The sequence below is a fragment of the Carcharodon carcharias genome, chromosome 23 (genome assembly GCF_017639515.1).
Source record: "Carcharodon carcharias isolate sCarCar2 chromosome 23, sCarCar2.pri, whole genome shotgun sequence".
NCBI lineage: Eukaryota > Metazoa > Chordata > Chondrichthyes > Lamniformes > Lamnidae > Carcharodon > Carcharodon carcharias.
The window spans coordinates 16,118,259-16,134,043 of NC_054489.1; the positions used below are offsets into that span (position 1 = coordinate 16,118,259).

The 15,785-nt window shown below is 46.2% G+C and overlaps 1 protein-coding gene across 4 annotated transcripts in view; it reads right to left on the minus strand.

The window, feature by feature from the left end:
• The window catches only part of dhx58 (DEXH (Asp-Glu-X-His) box polypeptide 58), a 52,766-nt gene that overhangs the window by 16,194 nt on the left and 20,787 nt on the right, over positions 1 to 15,785 (minus strand). For all 4 annotated transcript variants that reach the window (XM_041173358.1, XM_041173361.1, XM_041173359.1 and 1 more), the window contains 3 exons: positions 14,310 to 14,436; positions 12,551 to 12,739; positions 9,638 to 9,888 (listed from right to left, as the gene is read on the minus strand). In XM_041173358.1, the coding sequence (XP_041029292.1) occupies positions 9,638 to 9,888; positions 12,551 to 12,739; positions 14,310 to 14,436 (567 nt within the window). The remainder of the gene's footprint in view (positions 1 to 9,637; positions 9,889 to 12,550; positions 12,740 to 14,309; positions 14,437 to 15,785) is intronic.

Below are 15,785 nucleotides of genomic sequence, written 5' to 3' on the forward strand. Positions count from 1 at the left end.
CTGGCTGTGAGTCCAATGTCAGGGGAAGCAACAACTTTATACTGTATAAGAAGAGAGTGCTGATTGATTGGTAGGTGAACTCTGATTGAAAGAGGTATTGCCACAGAGAATGTACCAGTTAATGGTGACTGACAGTTAACTGCCAAGCATTGTTTGAAATTTTAAAACAGGCAGCTTGACCCTAATTGGTCAAGGCATTGTCCTGAGGAATGAACCAGTGAATGGCTATCACTTATTTTGTTTATTTGAAACAGGTGCAATGTGTGTACATGTTCTTTCTGTCTGCAAAGAACAGGGCCCTGTGTATTAATATATGTAGCTTCCAGTACACACAAATGTGCCACACTGCGATCCCGACTGACAATCTTAAATTGGCGTCAGCATAATGCTTTCCTCACCATGACGGAGCCAGATGTTTTTGAGATCGTGGCAAACCCATGTTACCTAAGACATCCCAGTACTGTGGAATATGCTGAAATTAATGAAATTCTGTATTCATGTTATGGCATGGCTAAGAATGAAATTTCACTGAGAGTTATATTCTGCCAAAGGAAGCAGTTGCCAACTGAGACTGTGGCAGATTACATTCTCATATTAAAGAAACTCTCTCGTCACCATGGATATTGCGCAAACTTTAAAATTGACATGTCCATAGGAAGCCTAAAATAAAATCCATGCCAAGCTTTTGATCAAAGGCAATAAGCCGACATGGAAAAAGGCCTGTGATGAAGCCACAGTCGTGGAGATGGCAGAAAGAGACAGCTGCAAATTGCAAGGGAGTTCTTTTTTCTGAACTTGCAGGGGAGGTCTATCAGATTGCGGTGAGATCCAGCCCACAGCAACCGAGTTCACAGCCTCAGGGTCCTGAGCCAGTGCAAGAGTATTAGACACCCTAGATGAACCTTCAGCCTTGGACCAGACACCCCCTCCCACTCCCGCAATAATTAACTTCAGAAAATGAATATTGTGCATTAGCACGAATTAAAATTCTGCATTTATAATTACAGATTTATTTTACATGAAAAGGGAGAATATTATGATCATGATTGTACATTCTCATTGTTCTGCACTTTTCACAGAATGTGTACTAGAAGAAATGCACATTACAATGTGCGATATGGCTCACATGTTGTAAATACTCTGTCTTTACTAAATGATTTCATGTGTGGTTTACATAATCAATAATCATTATGATAGAGTGGGCTAGGTGAAATTATGTTCTTTGATATTAGTTGTTGGTTCGGCTTTGGAATACTATGGTTATGTAGATGTACAAACTTGTAAAACTTGCATAAGCAGATTGAAGAATATAGTATGAAAGTATAGTATTGGGAAAGGCTGCAATGTAAGTACATGGAAATCTATGTGTGGATGTGTACCAGTAGATCTGGCCACTGCTGAAGCCTGTTTCTTTACTTATGTAGTTTCGTGAATAGTTCATTCAGTTTTTTGCTGGCCCCCAAATTTTGCCAATCGGCCCTGTCAGATGCTACTATTGCCATGGTAGCCACCAAGCTCCTATTACCAGTCAAAGTGCTATGCCTGTGGGAAAGTCGGTCATATCCAGAGGGCAAGCAGCAGGACAGGATCCGGGTCAGGGTAAAACTCCAGGTCGAGGTTGTGGTATTCCTAAAAGTATAAGGTATGGGAGTCTGGAAACTGTCAAATGCTCATACGATAGTTATGGAAACAGAAGTTGATGTTAATGAGCAGGAAGATCAAGAGTTGTACTCAGTCAGAGAGCAAGGAAAACAGCACACATAAGGTGAGAGTTAAAGGGCAGAAGATATAATTCCAGTGATCACAATAAAAATGAAAGTTTGAGATTCACAACTCACTTTCATCACTGATACAGCTGCAGCAATGTCTATTATCTCAGAAGGAGAGTACAAGAAATTCCTAAGTCACATCCCCTTAAGTAAACTGGGTAGTCAGTAATGAAACTGACTAATAATTCCAATAACAGTATTCCAGTGTTCAGTGAAGTTAATGTGAGGGTGAAATACAATGATCATCCCATTACTTGCCATTGGTGGTTGTAGGAGGGAACAGTGTCTCCTTGATGGGAAGGAATTGATTTAAGAAGATACGTTATTTAAAGTCAGGATCAGGAAGAGTATGTTTGGCATTGAGGAAGTGCTAAAAGAGTACAAAATGGTCTTTGAGCAGGGAGCACCGAATGATAAAATTAGGCATCACAAGGCTGAAGTCAAGATAAAAGACAATGTACAGGCGACACCTTGCAAGGCTAGGCAAGTGTCCTTTTTATAATTCCTCTGACCACATTTATAATGCAAGTTGCCCATGTAAACTTTGTACGGTATAATGATAGCTTTTGGTCAATAGTGGCTCTGTAGCACCTCAGTTTTGCATCTCCCAGTGACTGCGCTGCAATGGAACTCCAACAAACTGCTTCTCTGCTGAAGAAATTGTAAGATTTGACAGTGATCTGGTAAAAAGAATTTATTCAGCCGGTTTAAAAAATTTAACAGCTCCAGAGGTAATTTGAGATTCACTCAAATTCTGCCACTTGTAGGTTTTACCAAGTAGTTTTGGAAGAGATCTACTGAATTGCCTGCAGCAATCATTGGCAAGCATTGAATGGTTGGGTGTCAGACAATTGCCTCAGACGTGGTAGTCACAATCAGGTGACCAACAAGATCAAGTGTTACTTCTATGTTAAAAAAAAAGCCTTTACAACTGAAACATTTAATAAGAAAGAATACAGATGGGTAAAGTCTTTATAATGATTTATCCTGGAGAGTTTCCGAATGCATCAGCACATTTGGCGATGTGTGAATAGTTCCTGAGTACAGCAGTGAATCTTCATGCCAGAACCCTTTGATCAAATTGTTCATAATACTCAGCAAATACTCTTCAGAGACCCGACTCAGTGAGCAGCTCTTTTCTCACCCTGAAGCCAACTGCTTTGAAATTCATTATCAACAGTTTCCTCAGAGCAGTTGCATTGGAAAGAGGCAGACATTCTCAAAGGGGGTTTACCCTGTCCTATGCCAACTTAATCAAGTGATATTCCATTAACTTTTCCATTGTAAAACTGTTTAAACTCCACTGTATATTGGTCAAGTAGGAATACCTTGCATAAAATGAAAACACATTCAAATGAATGAACCATTTGTTAATATATTTCCATGTCCTGCAATGAACAGGATTTCTTAGGTATATTTAAGTGTTAGACTGACCTAATGGAATTGTTTAAATTAGCACATTTGTTCTGATTTTGTGAATACTAGGATTCATTTTGCAGCATCATCAATGCATCAAATTATGTGAAATCACCCAAGGGGGTCACATGAGGTAATGGCAAATGCAAGACGTTGGCTGGTTTGTTCATTCAAGTTTGTTCTATGTAATTTAGTTGGCGTACTGGATTACATTCCAGCTCCCTCTGCTCCCATTCAATCTGTGCCTGTCTGGTTTCCAGCCACTATTCACATCTGATTTTGCTCTTTGGCTTTTGGAAATTCCTGTGAAGGATTTCTGGCTTCTGCAATAAGGGAACTGGCAAACCACAGGACCGGAGAGAACATGATTTGTTTTTTTTTTGGCATGGGTTATGTCTCCCTCGCTCCCTGTTCCACATTCAGCAATTGTTGCTGATGTCTTTCCTCTCTGTCCATTAATTCTCAGTGGCAAAGTTGGGAGCAATGCCAGGAAATCTGAGCTCTACAATACTTTTCAAATGCTATCAATCAGACTACGCAGGATTGGTAATTTAATTTACACACCCTGAGGGCAGCTGGCCAGCTTCCTCCTCCTACTCCTTGTGGAGAATTTTCCCCATGTCAGGAGGGCCGAGTGGGCACAGGCAGGCCCAGTGTAATGCACGACTCCCGAGGATAGCGGGAGTGGACGGACGGCGGTGGGAGTGCACTGACCACTGGGTCCAATGGCGACCCGCCGACCAGTTTAAATGAAGCGCTGGCAGCCTTTGCAAGGCTGTTCACAATGGCAAGTAGAAGTGTTCGCCAGAGGGCTTCTGGTGAGTGGAGCAGGCCGGGGGGGGGCAAGGCAGCGGGACAGGGCAGGCTGGGGAGCAGGGCAGCGGGGCAGGCCGGAGGGCAGGCCAGGCTGGGGGGCAGGGCAGCGGGGCAGCGTACCCTTTGTTTTTCGGATGAGTGCCTAGCTGCCCTCCTGGAGGAGGTGGCCGAGACAGTCAGCTCCCAAGATGTGGTACGACGCACATGGGTCCAGTGCTGCAAGAGAGTCAGTGACCCCCTACGCTCGGGAAGGGTGAGTACCATGTTGGCAGAGGTCACTTAATGCAACCGTCAGCCTTTCCCCCACAAGGCACCACCGCCCCACCCCTCCCCCCAACAACTCTGAGTGCAGTTACTGCACTGAATCCCTCACAGCTTGTTTCCCTCGCTGGGTGGGCCAGCAGGTATTGAACATCCCTAGTTCACCCTGAGAGGGTTGTGCTGAGATGGGTTCTGCACCCGCAGCATGCGTGACACTGACACCCAGAGTATAGATTCGGGGGCAAACTCAAGGATCTGTACCTAGGCAGAGTTTTGGAACTGCAAAGCATGTCAAAGTCAGGGTGCTAACCTGCTGGGAGGGGTGGGGCACCGATCCATCTGCTGCCCTCAGCATTCCATGTGCTTGTGCCTCTTTGCTTTGTAAGGTTAGACCGTGTGATGCTAAATGTGATGGAGGCAGCATTTGGACAATGGTGGGTCAGCCCTGGCTTCTTTGTGTGAGTGTGCAGCAGCTGCGGGGTGACAGAGAACCAGAGCCCTGCAATGTCCCACTCTGGCAGGGTTGGCAGGGATGTGATGGGAATTCAGGTACAGGCTGGACTAATCAATGCACTTCTCTTCTTTTCGGGAGAAGGCTGCACGCGATTCCACCGAGCGGATGTGGACTGACGGAGGCCATGCCCAGTTGGTCATCGTGACTCCATTTGAGCAGCAGGCCATGGATTTGGAGAGGCGCCTTGCGCCCAGGTCCACCAGTGGTAGTGAGGCTGGGGTCCACCTGGGGAGGTGTGTTTGCCGAGCACTGAGGTCACCATGTGTGTCCCAGCAGCCATGGCACTGCTGAATGCTCAGTGATTGAAGTTTGCAACATGGGTTGACCATTGGTTATGGAAGGATAACTTTAATCAAATGTCCTTGTTCTTCCCTTCAGCATCACCACAGCAGGGCCAGGAGGAGAAGGCAGAGGGGCCGCCTCTAATACCTGAGGGCCTGAACATTTCGACTCAGCAGCGCCACACCATCTCTGCTAGGCAGGCACCAGCACAGATACTAGTGCCTCGATGGGAATTAGGTCATCGGCTGGTGTCCCGGGGCACAGCAGTGAGGGCACTTCACAGTCGCTGGAGGTGCGGGCGGAGACAGAGAGTGCCCATGGTGCCGGCTGTCGGAGGACTGCTGGGGACCAGGCACACGCCCAGGCTGATGATGGGCCTCTGGAGTCACCCGTGAAGCAGCAAATGCTGGAAGTGCAGCTGGGTATACGGGAGGATCTGGGGGAGATACATGAGGCAATGCATGGCATGGTGCCCATGCTGGACGAGTCCATGCGGAGCATCACTGATGCAATGAGCCTCATGGCCTAGCGCCATGCTTCCTCCATGGAGAGAGTGGCGACTCTCGTGGAGAAGCTCCTCTAGTAGAACAATCAGGGCTTCCTGGGGATGTGCTCGGACCAGCAAGCCCTCACAGCGGCACTGACCTCAGCTGGTCAGTGCCAGCGTGGGAGTTGGTTTGGGCACCAAATATCCCAGCTCGGCGCCCATCCATCCACGGTGAGCAGGGAGGTCTGAAGCGACCTCAAGTCGGCGCAGCAGCTGCCCGTCGTCTCTGCGGGCACCTCTCAGGGCGCTCCGGACGAGGGCGGCAGCTCCTCCGTCCCTCTGCCAGTGACCGTGGCATCCAATGAGGCTGCGGCGACTAGGGAGGTGCCAGCTGTGGAACTGGCCACTCCCTCCGAGGCAGGGGGCAGCACTGGCTCCACAGGCCAGAGGATCGAGGCCAACAGGACAGCAGAGTCAGCAAGCTGTCTCAGGTGCCAGTGTCAGCGAGGGGTTAACACCTCAAATAGTACCCACAAATTTAAGGCACCTTAGGCACACCACGGGTTTCTCACTGGTGCTTTTATGTTGCCGCACTATTAGCTCATGACCACTCAGTGTAATGTGCAACACCTTTGTATTTTTTTTTTCTGAATTTCACTTTGTTATTTTATTAAATTTTGATCAGCGAACAAGGTGAAAAATCTCCTAAAGTGACCCTTTTTACCAGCAGCATTAACCTCTCATCTTTTATTGAGATCCTTTGAAGCAATTACTGCCCTGTTCTTTCAGCACTGTTCCTATTTTGTGTCATGTATCATTTGCTGTGTGTGCTTTTTAAAAAAAAAGACTTTGTCCCACACTTTAACAGTTAGAACTCATCCCATTAAATATGCAGGAGGAAGTTGATTGCAATGCAGTAATAATGTCACTTAAGGGTTTACCAGCAGCAGCTGCTGAGTAATCCAAAGAATGCTAGCATCCTGTTTATGGAGTCTGTTACTTTCCTTTTGATATAGGGCGGAATTGTCCCAGATTCACACTGAGTGCAGCAACGAGCGGGTAAAACGACCTGCCAGCCACAATGGCGGCTTTTCACACCGTATCATCCCAAACCTGCCGCGTTAATTATGCGTTCCTGGGGAAACAGGCCGTTTCCATGGCGAATGGGCTCTCATTCACCCGCCAAGCCATCACCTCGCCACTTCATCACGCCGGGCGCCACATTTAAAGTGTAGACACGCGCGCACCTCTCAGTGCTTCCAGTCCACAACTGCCACAAAGAAGACATGGCTCCAAAAGACAAAAACGCTGGAGCTTCCAGGTTCAATGACATGTATCTCAAGCACCTCTTGGGCGCAGTGGAGGCCGTGATGTCCTCTACCCCCTGCTCTGGCCGCAGGATGGGCAGCAACCTCACTAATCCGGCTTGTGAGGCGGTGGCAGTGGTGGTCAGTGCCAAAGACCTGCAAAAGAGGTCGGACGCCCAGTGCCACTACAGTATGAATGGTCTCATCCATGGGCATCCACCCAACTGGAGCCCTACCCCCAGAACCCCTACCTTCTCGCAACCCTTTCCCCCCTGCGGACCCCTTTCCCCCCAAAATCCCTTTCCCCATCTGGATCCCGTTCCCCCTGGAGCCCCTTCCCCCACCACCCCCCCTCCTGAATCCTTCCCACCGATTAGTCCTCCGACACCCCCCACCTGATTAGTCCCTCCCCCTTCCTGACTCCCTCAGACAACCTTGCTTCTTCCACCGCCCTTAGTCCTTCCCCCTCCTGACTCCTTCCTCCAACCTTACCTCTTCCTCCAGCCTCACTTCTTACTCTAGCCTTACTCCTTCCCCTTGCCCGACTCCTTCCTCCACCCTTACTTTTTCCTCCACCGTTACTCCCTCCCCTCTCCGCACTCCTTCCTCCCCCCAGACTCCCTCCCCTCTCTGCACTCCTTCCTCACCCCAGACTCCCTCCCCTCTCCGCACTCCTTCCTCCCCCCAGACTCCCTCCCCTCTCTGCACTCCTTCCTCCCCCTCGACTCCCTCCCCTCTCTGCACTCCTTCCTCCCCATGGACTCCTTCCCCTCTCCGTACTCCTTCCCCACTCCAAACTCCTTCCCTTATACCTTCCACCCTACACCTACATCCCCAGTTGCCATCTTCTCCCCTGTTAGCCCCTCCTCCCCCCATACTCCTTCCCTCCCAACTCACCCCCCGACACCTTCATTCCCCGCCAACCTCAACCCCCAACGCCCTCATTCCTCCCCTCCCAACCTCACCCCAAGACACCTCTTCCTCTCCCAGTCGATCCTAGACCTTCCTCTCCCACCCCCTTTACCATCATTCGTTATGAGCATCAACGATGAATTTCCAACTTCGGTGAGCTGCTTCGCAGCAGAGCCTTGTCCATGAGAATCCACCCAGCATGTCATGGACGTTCCTGTCGAGCTCCAGCATCTTCTGCTCCTCGGATGTTTGTGATGTGAACAAGACCCTGGTGGTGAGTCCTGACTTCTGCACATCACTGTTGTCAAGATGTATTCTGCGCCGGCATGTTTTCCCACCGATATGGGCGGACGATCTTACGAGGGGGATGAGTCCAGCGGGCTGGCCTTATAATGATATGCTGATATATTACAATGAGGTTCCCAATGTCCGATGGTGGGGAATGTGGCCCACCATCAACAGGCTGAGCAAACAAACGCAAACAGGTTTCATGACATTGTGAAACCGATTTTTGGCCTTCTCACCATATTGTCCACTCACGCCATCGAACACGCCTGATGCCAGTGGGCCCGGAAGACTCCGCCTATATCCGGGATATGTGGCATTTCTATGATGAGCTATTAGATAAAAGTGGGCAGCATTGCAGCTCAAATGAACAGATACAAGAAAAGATCAACAGAGCTCGCCAAGGCTCCTTTGACAGCACCTCCCAAACCCACTATCTCTACCGCCTAGAAGGACAAAGACAGCAAATGCATGGGAACATCACCACCTGCAAGATCCCCTCCAAGTCACTCACCATCCTGACTTGGAAATATATCGCCGTTCCTTCACTGTCACTGGGTCAAAATCCTTGATCTCCCTCCCGAACAGCACTGTAGGTGTACCTACACTCAATGGACTGCGGCGATTCAAGAAGGCAGCTCACCACCACCTTCTCAAGGGCGATTAAGGATGGGCAATAAATGCTGGCCTTGCAAGTGACACCCACATCCCAAGAATCAATAAAAAAAATTCTCAGTAAATCTTAACAGTCCAATTGATAAAGGTATGTATGGTATGGTAGTAAGTCATAAAGGCCAGGAAGAGATCCAGTTTGAGTCTGCAGCTTGAATAGAGTTAGATAAGGACAAGGTTATGGGAACTGCCTCATAAATCAATTATCTTCAGAAAAGGGCAAAAAAAAGTACAGAATGAACCACAGTGACACATTTGTCTGGAAAACTAAAGTCTCTCGCTGCAGCTTTTAAAAAAATTGTGCTTGTAAGAGCTGGTGAGAAACAAAATAGAACCATATCCATCTAGGGTTAAATAGGCTACAGTGACACTGGTTAGTTGAGAGTGGGTGGTATTATGATTGTATGGATGCAGGATGGAGTTGGGGGTGATATAAGGAATTGCCTTAAGGGGGAATGGTAGGAATGCAGCAAAGAAACAGAGGGCTTCAACACATGGTCACCTGTTCTCCAAATGATTAGGGTGATATTCATCCTCTGTACTTATTGCCTCCCTACTGTGTGTAACCAGTTGTACCTGGATCATTAAAATTACTGACATATGCCCTATTGGTTGAATTGATCTGTACACCCCATTATTTTGTCATGTTTAGCATGAGTAGCAATATTCCAGAAGGAAAAAAATCAGTAAAAACTGGGAAATAAGTATACTGGTCTTATATACCTTAAAATGGAACACCAGTACAAACTGGGAAATAAGAATACTGGTCTGAATCGGTCTTGTATACCTTAAAATGGAACACCAGTACAAACTGGGAAATAAGAACACTGGTCCGAACAGTTTTTCCCTCTGGGATCCCAACCAGCTGCACTGGTTGAGAATGGTATTTTCAGTGCACTACACAGTTCCAGCTCACCTGAGTCATGTGCTTGGTCTGTCTATTGACACCGGCCCCAGTCAGGCTTTCTGCTTTGATTTTGGATGCCAGTGACTGACAGTTCTTAATCCAGCCCAGCATGGCATGCGTGCTCTGCCGTGTTTTTGTGAAGATAATCCCTCGGGAGTTTGAGAACCTAAACCGTCTCAGGAGTATTTTTTCCAAGGTGTTGAGTTTTGGATTTTCGTACACTTTTTGTGAGGAAAGTAGGCGCAGCTCTTCCTTCTGTTCTAGTGAGAGGAGCACAGAGTGTAGGGAATGGAAAGAGCACAAAGAATCATTCATTTATTAATTGGCCATTAAATGGGTCCATTCATTCTGCAATCATTCTTCTGAAATTACAATATGCATATGTATCATAAAATTACGGTAATTCTGTTATAAACATAACGTTTTGCTTTCCTTTCCCTCCCCTGAGTCTTCCTGAGATATTGTTCCACTCTGGTGACTATTCTTTAATATGCAAGCCCTCACAGTGAGTGTAGCCAAGCTATTTGACTGTGCTGAACATGACTTCATTGGATGCTTCACTCTCTCCACCACCAACACACAGTGGCAGCAGTGTGTGTACCATCTACAAGATGCACTGCAGCAATTCATCAAGGTTCCTTCGAAAATACCTTCCAAACCTGTGACCTCTGACACTTAGGAGGACAAGGACACAGATGCATGAGAACACCACCACCTGCAAGTTCCTTGCTACACACCATCCTGATTTGGAACCATTTCACTGTTCCTTCAACATCTAACTCTATTCAAGCTGCGGACCCAAACATCGCTGGGCCAAAATCTTAGAACTCCCTTCCGAACAGCGCTGTGGGTGTACCTACACCACAGGGACATCAGTGGTTCAAGAAGGCAGCTCACCACTGTCATGATAATAATTGATTGTGGTTGTGGACTCCAATATTAGATACTATACGGTACTCTGTACTATATATGGGGGTCACCTGACATGGGGGTTAAAGGTCAGATGGCACATGTTGGAGCCTGTCTTGATACAGCTCAGGCACTGCAGGTATATGTTCATGTTAGGAAAATGTGTTATCAATAAAGTTAGCTCAGCTACAATGTCGACGGCCTGTGTGCATCATTAAAAAAAACAAGAAACAAGACAACCACCACTTTCTCAAGGACAATTAGGGATGGGCAACAAATGCTGGCCTTGGCAGTGACGCCCACATCCCATGAAAGAATGTACAAAAAGACTTCTAGCAGATCTCATTGGAAAGCAATCAGGAGCAGGAATCCTGGTCTATTATCCCTCCACCATTACCCACACGGGCTTTCTGAGGTATCCCTGAATCAGAATTTTTCAATCTTTAACTTTTGCTAGGCACTATGGTCAGCATGGTACCTGCACTAAGTTCCAAATTCCCTCCACTCCTGTGCTCTCCAAGCTTCATTGTGTCCACATGCCATGTTGTTTTGAATTCAATATTCCTGCCTTTGGTTTCCTGTTGTTACAGGGGATTTCCCCACCTTGCCTTTGTTGCTGAATAAACCTTGCATTCCTTGAACATCTCCTCACCACCTTCCTTTATTCATCCAATCAAACAACCGAAATCCTAGTGCATTACTTCATCACTTCTTGAACAGTCTGCTAAGGTTGTGCAGAAGGGTTTGAGTTTGGGAGGGGGCGTGGCAGTGGGGGTGCTTGCTTTCAGCAAGTATTAAATCACACTATCAATATCTGGTCTCTGTGTGATAACCCTCCACGAGCCTCAGCTCATCAAAATGCTACAATCCAGATTCGCAGTCAATTACAGATTCAGTGAGTTATGGGTGCATGTCTATAAATAGGCCAGATATAACAGGAAACAGAGTTGGGATAAACGGTCATTTTCAGGATGGCAATCTGTAACCAGTGATGTGCTACAGGGATCAGTGCAGGGCCTTAACTATTTATCATCTATAATGACTTTGATGAAGGGAATGGCTGTTTTGTAGCCAAATTTGCTGACAGAACGAAGATAGGTGGGAAACCAAGTTGTGAGGAGGATACAAAGAGTCTGCAAAGGGATATAGATAGGTTAAGCAAGTGGGCAAAAAATTGGCAGATGGGGTATAATGCGGGAAAGTGTATAGTTGTCTACTTTGGTAGAAAGGTTAGAAAAGCAGAATATTATTTAAATGGAGAGAGAATTCTGCAGTACAGAGGGTTCTAGGTGTCCTTGTACATCAATCACAAAAAGTCAACGTGCAAGTACAGCTGGTGATTAGGAAGGCAAATGGAATGTTAGCCTTTATTGCAAGGGGGATGGTATATAAAAGTTGGGAAGTCTCGCTACAACCATACAGGGCATTGGTGAGACCACACCCAGAGTACTGTGTACAGTTTTGTTCACCTTACTTAAGGAGGGACATATTTGCATTTGGAAGCAGTTCAGAGAAGGCTCACTAAGCTGATTCCTGGGATGAGGGGTTTGTCTTATGAGGAAAGGTTGGGCAGGTTAGGTTAGGCCTATACCAGTTGGAGTTCAAAGGATGAGAGGTAATCTTGCTGAAACATAAGATCCTGAGGGGGCTTGACAAGGTGGACGTTATGAGAATGTTTACTTTTGTGGACGAATTTAGACCTAGGGGGTGCAATTTAAAAGTAATTTTTTTCTCTCAGAGGGTCATTAGTGTTTGGAATTCTCTTCCCCAGCAAGCAGTGGAGGCTGGTTTATTGGATATATTCAAGATTGAGTTAGGCAGATTTTTGATTGTCAAGGGTTATTGGGGGGCAAGCAGGAAAGTGGAGTTAAGGACATAATCAGAGCAGCCATGATCTTATTGAACGGTGGAGTAGGTTTAATGGGCCAAATGGCCTACTCCTGCTCCTGTTTCTTACATTATGTTCTAATGGAACCTAAGCTTCCCTTTAAACAAGTCAGAATGCATCCTTACCATTAAACACCCTGAGTAGGAATCGATCTGTTTGATCAAGAACATCTTTAGTTCTCTCAACAATGTAGAATTCCTCCAGGTATTTCAACGCATCAATCATGCGCACTGTGTCATTGATCAGAAGGGCATCATTGTATTTCCGGAGGTGGAGGGCACAATTACGTTTTTTTCTGTTGGAAGTGATGGCACCTAGCAACATCCGAAAACAGAATAACAATTAGACATGCAGAATACATACATGGGCTCGGAAATTCAGTTGTGCCCAAAATCAGATGTGCAGGAAGTATAAAGTATGTTGCGCACACCTAATTCTGTAGTTGAAAAAGCCAACTGAAATCAGTGTTGCCAGCTCATTACTGTGAACCATTATTTTTTAGCAATCTCTGGGCCATTGTTTTTGGCTTAGACTGAAATATGGGACTGATTACGAGCTGCATGGCCTAGTTGGTAGCACTCTTGCCTGTAAATCAAAATATTCAAGTTTCAAGTCCCACTCCAGGGGCAGAATCTTGCTCTTGTCGGACGGATTCAGTGGGGGCAGTTGAGAAGCCACCTGCAATCAGGGCCGGAAGGTGATTTCACGCTCGTAGGCCATTTAAGGCCCGCCCAGTGTGAGACGTGAGCGGCAGTGCTCAGCGCTGCCTGTGCAGGCGGGGGGAGGAGGGCAAACACGAACTTTGCGCATGTGTGTAAGCGCGTGCTTGATAATCTCCCTGAGGCACAGAGCTGTCTCAGGGAGATGAAGGGTTATAAAAAAAAAACACTAAAAATGTAACAAAACCTGTCCCCTCATGTGACTCTGTTACGTGAGCAGGGACGTGTTATTAATTAAGTTTTAAAATTTTATTTTATTTTTATTTGCTTTCGGAAACCTCATCCCGCCTGTGGATGAGGCTTCCTAAAAAGTGCAAAGGATGCTTGGCCTTTTCGCCTGCCCGCCAACCGTAAGTTTGGACGGGCAACGCAAAGTTTAATTTAATTGATTATTTAATGGCTTTAACAGGCCTTTTAATTGTCAGCACGCGCCCGCCGACTGAAATATTGCGTGACTGCACGTTGACATCAGGACACCGCCTGGTATCAACGCAGGTCTTTTCACGCTCGAGCAGGTTGGGCGCCCACCAGCCGAGCTAAAGATTTTGCTCCAGGACTTGAAATTGAGGCTGACATTCCAATGCCTTACTGAGGGAGTGCTGTCCTGTCAGAGGTGCAGTCTTTTGGACCAAGTCTCCATCTGCCCACTCAGGTGAACATAAAAGGTCCTATGCCACTATTTAGAAGGAGAACAGTGCAGTTATCTCCGGTATCCTGGTCAATATTTATCCCTCAAACAACATCACAGAAGTAAATTATCTGGTCATTATCACATTACTGTTTGTGGGAGTTTGCTGTGCACAAATTGGCTGCTGCATTCTGTCTACTACAACAGTGATTACACTTTAAATAAAGATACTTAATTGGCTTTAAATTGCTTTGAGATGTCTGGTGGTCATGAGGGGTGCTATGTAAAGGCAAGTCTTTCTTTTCATTGCCTAGCTGTTGGTTTTGCATTATTTGTTAGAGTACCACGTGCCACTCCCTCCTTTTCATAGTTGGCTGTGTTTAGTGTTTACGTTTCTCAAGTAAATCTCAAGTAATTGAGAGGTATGCCATGCTTCCAGGTAGAGTTTTACGTTTGCTGCTTTGCTTATCCCCTAAACTGATGCTAATTATTTACCTCACGCAACAAGAAAAGGATCCATAAAAACCATCCCCTTACCTTCTTTTTCCAGTTCTACAACAGCTTGCTCATAAATCTGTGACCCCAAATTTCCAGGGATTGAAGGTTCATCCAAGTGGGAGTGAATGGTTCTCATCATCATTTTAATTGTGTCCCCAAAGGGGTCCTGCATGAGAGTCAGGAGAAAAGATGAAAGTGAGATTAGAAAAAGCTGCAAAGAACTGTTTAAAACAAAATTCTGAGTTTACAAGGGAAAAAGCTTCCTCCTACAGTCCCATTTTTCTCTTTTCTTCATCCTTTTAGAATTTTTAAAATTTCAGATTTTTCATAATTTTTTTGAATGGGGGTAAAGGAATACACGGTATGGGCTTAATGAAGATTCACTGGTGCGATAGCATGCTGCACTCTAATCTGCCTCGGGTAGGGCTGAACTATGGTTATATGGACCACAGTTAAAGAGACATTTTGGCACAGTGGACCAGAGCATAGCCCTTTCATTCATAGGATTGAAGTGAGTAATTAGTCTACTGATGCGCTATATGACTTGAGTGAATAGGAAAGGATTTGGTGCTGTAGAACTCTATGCAATGGGAGTGAGTGGGACAGGGTTCAGCCCACTAACTTTCCAAGCTCAGGTCGTTTGTAGACTGCATTAGGACTAGTGGATTTGAGGGAGGGATGTATCCTCAGTGGGCAGCAAGTCCAATCAGGAAGTGAGGCGGGTACAGAAGTGCATGAGTTCATCATCATGTCAAGGGGTTAAATCCTGCTTGGAATCAGTGGATGAAGAGGGTGTCTTCCCTGTTGGCTTGTGAAACACAACTGGGCAGTGCTAGGACATCAGAACAAATAATTGCCCACAACTCAGCAATGGCTGAGTGATAGAAGAGGTCATCATGATAGCAGGAAAATGGAAAAATAAAATCACTGTGGTGTGGGTGAGGTAGTCTTCTGAGGTTAGGACTCAGATACATATTCAGAACTGAGTAGAATGGGCTCTAACAAGCAGATAGACGCAGAGTATTCTGTTTGTTTAGACGCAGAGTACTTTGTTTGTTTAGACGCAGAGTACTCTGTTTGAATACTAAGTGCCAGTGCTGGAAATGTGTGGGAGTTTGGTCAAATTGAAATTTTATGTAACGTGAGTTAATTTTTCCTGCTTAAATCTGTTTTTGTTTGTATGGGTTATAAGGTCAAATATGAAGAATGGCTTGCTTTCAGTTAGTGGAGTAGCTCAACCAGACCACCTAAGGAGAAGGCAAGCCCAGCAGGTAAGAAGATCTTTCCCAATGAGAGAGAAAGACTTGCCCAAAGGTACATTAACCTTAGCCACGATCATGGTTCTTCCTAGAAAACAGCACCAGAGCAGAACTATAGACGCTTTGACAAGGGAATGTTGCAAAGCACTCTATAATCTCAGGGTTGGGGACAATTCCTACAAAGGTAGGTGTGGATTTGAGTCAATTGTACTAACCACAGCGGTATTTGGCTTTTGCACAAAGCTTTTGGGGTCCA